This window comes from Morus notabilis, unplaced genomic scaffold, assembly GCF_000414095.1.
Source record: "Morus notabilis unplaced genomic scaffold, ASM41409v2 Scaffold557, whole genome shotgun sequence".
NCBI classification, from domain to species: domain Eukaryota; kingdom Viridiplantae; phylum Streptophyta; class Magnoliopsida; order Rosales; family Moraceae; genus Morus; species Morus notabilis.
The window spans coordinates 210,403-213,621 of NW_010363043.1; the positions used below are offsets into that span (position 1 = coordinate 210,403).

General features: G+C 31.1%; 1 protein-coding gene across 1 annotated transcript in view; it reads right to left on the reverse strand.

Moving 5' to 3' along the window:
- LOC21390229 (isoflavone 2'-hydroxylase) overlaps positions 1 to 1,749 on the reverse strand; it is a 4,091-nt gene extending 2,342 nt beyond the window's left edge. The window contains exon 1 of the mRNA XM_024169079.1: positions 754 to 1,749. Within this exon, the coding sequence (XP_024024847.1) occupies positions 754 to 1,668 (915 nt within the window). The 5' untranslated portion in view covers positions 1,669 to 1,749. The remainder of the gene's footprint in view (positions 1 to 753) is intronic.
- Between the last annotated feature and the right edge of the window lie 1,470 nt (positions 1,750 to 3,219).

Sequence of the window (3,219 nt, forward strand, 5' to 3'; positions counted from 1 at the left end):
TATATTTAATAATATTATTTATTTAATATATTATTACATGTTTTCAAAAATTAAACCACCAAACGCAGTTTCAGTTTTTTTTAAAACTGAAATCAATCTCTAAATAAAACTACCAAACGCATTTTTAGAAATAATTCAAAAATGAAACTAAAAATGTTTTCATTTTCATTTTCGTACAGAAAATAAAAACGTTTTGGAACCAATTCCAAACGCACCCCTTTGTTTTTTCTCTCCATAAATGCTCTTAAGCTAACTATTTATTAGCATTAAAAAGAGAAAATAGTACATTTGATACGATATTATATTTTTGTGTCGTAATTGTTGAGTTTTGAAATTAGTAAAAATAAACTTTAAGTTTTAAATAATGTAATAAACCAAAAAAGTGAACACACCACTAATAACAATCAAATAATGCTATTCTTCGTACCAAATTCAACACCAAATATATGATCCGCCAAATTTAATATAAAAAATATAATTACTTTGTAGATTAGTTTTACCACTCAGTACTAAAAAATGCTAAAATTTGGAGATTAGCATTACATTGAAGATGCTCTGGGCAGTAGACAAGTTTAAACTGTCAATAAAAATGCACCCGATCATGACTATCAAAACAGAGTGCAGATGTTTAACTAGTTCCAACCTTAATTAATGTCGCATAGTAGTTGAAAACTTCTGTTATCGCGGATTAAAAATAAAAAATAAAAATAAAAATAAAAAAACCCTAAGGAAATGGTACAAATAAATTCTTACCAATACAATACTCCTGATAACATCCTCCGAGTAGAATTCAGGTTCTGATTCTTGTGCTGACAATAGCCTATGAACTAATGTGATCTCTTCTTCTAAGGAAGCTATTTTCTTTCGGCGAATCTTCTCTATCAAACCCTGCAGAAATTCATCCCTCTTTCTCTGCAACCTTATCATGTTCTTCTCTAAACCTCCGTAACCAATCCACCGCAAAACCGGAAAGAGATCGCATAAATTCGTCATTGACTGAGCTGGAAAGAACAAATCCTTCACTTCTTTAAGACGTTGTTTTCCCACAACCGTGCTAGAAATTTCCTCTCCGATCAACTGTTTCCCAACACTAATCCTTGTCGTGACATTGAACGTCAAGAGAAAGATGAGATGATTCAAATCCACCTTTTGGGGTCCCTTATTTGAGGCCTTGAACAATTGGCGAACAATGGAACAAACTTCTTCTTCTCGTACGTAAGAGAATTTGTGAAGACTCTTCTGAGAAAAGATCTCGATGGTGGTGAATCTTCGAAGGCCCCGCCATAAGTCGCCATAAGGAGCCCACACAGAGGAAGAGTAATTGTACGACAAGTGATCACCGGCCATGATACGTGGCCGGTTTGCGAAGACTACATCGTTTTTGGTGAAGCAGGCTTTGACAAAGGAAGGAGAAGATATGATGACAAAGGACCGGAATCCAAGCCGAAGAGAAAAGATCGGACCATATTTTAGAGACAGAGTTTGGAGTGTTCGGTACAGTGGTTGTTTAAGGAGGTGGAGGTGACCGATTAATGGAAGAGAGAAAGGGGTTGGCGGAGAATTTTTGTTTTTGGATCGGATCAATACTAGTTTTGCAATGAGAAATATGAGGAGGAAGAGAGCTAGATAATGGTATGAATCAAACATTTCCATGGCGTAGATGTTCATACGAGACAAACAGATAAGCTCTTCCTAATGTCCGGCGGAGATTAAAATGGCCAAAAAAGGTTTTTTTTTTTTTGTTGTCATTTTTCCTCGACTACTATTTAGTGTATTTTTATAATGAAAAACATTGTATGTACATCATTACATGAACAATTTTGGTGGATAAAATCTATTTCTTTTCTTGTGTCTTGATGCAATCATTGATTGAATCAGACAACGATTGAAATCATATAAGGCAATGGATTACAACACACACCTCAAACTCTATTGTTCAAACTTCAAACCCAATTTAAGAGGATGTTTGGCAGTGTAATTTGTTTTCTGATTTGAATTATAATTCGTAATTTATTACAGTATTTTTTTCACAAAAAATACACATAAATTGAAAATGGTTTGAATCACATTATTTGAATTCTCTAACCAAACGTCATTTATACTTTTCCTGTTATTTTAATATATTTGGCAATTTATTTTGTCTTTTCATATTATTTTAGTATCTTTGGCAATTTATTTTATATTTATTTTTTTATGTCTCGTTCATTTCACTAATTTAATTTTTTAATTCTAGTTTTGATATAATTTAAAACTCTCACAAAAAGTCACATTTAATTTTTTCTACTACAGTGAAAAACTTTCACATAAAATCACATCTCAACTCGAATTAAAAACTTGAATCCACAAACTGAACGAAACCTAATTTACTTTCTTATGTCTTTTCAGAGATTTATCAAACTTGGCTTAATTTAAATGGTTAAGGATGCTTACCATCATGGTTTCATCATTTTCCTAATTTTCTGTTTTTTGTCTCACATATTAAAGTAATTTTAGGCCTCGTTCATTTTACGAATTTGAGTTTTTAATTCGAGTTTAATGTGATTTTATGTGAGAGCTTTTCACTGTAGTAGAAAAAGTTAGATGTGATTTTTTATGAGGACTTTTAATTGTAACAAAACTGAAATTAAAAATTCAAATTGGTGAAATAAATGAGGCCACTGCTATCGAATAATTCCTCATTTCTTTTGTTACAAATTTGCAGTACTCATCCAGTTTCAGTTTCAAGAAGCTTGATGAGATGCACAGCCATTAGATCGACAAAAATAATAGTTATAAAAAGTAAATTGTATCGTTCGAGGCGGTAATTACTGCACTAAGAGAATGTGATGAGACTTTGAAGCATGATGGCACTAGTTCTATTGATGAGAATGAAATATTTATACATGAGTAAAGAGAATTCTAATCTTATTTAAATATTTGTACAAGTTAATCACAATTTACATATATAACATTATAGGGATTTTTTATGATAGAACTCCAAAACGTGCTCTATTAGTAGAGTACTATTTTTTTAACTATTGAATTAATTTTTTAAAAATTAGATTTATAAATATTCGTATTAAAAATTTATAATGCATTGTACAAAATTGCTATTGGTGCAAATGTGACCGTAAAAAAAGTAATCCAACAATAAAAAAAACAGTGGTCATTCCACCCTAAAAAATCCCAACATTATAACATGCAGCAACTAATTATGTTGTAAATTAAGTATCCAAAAAT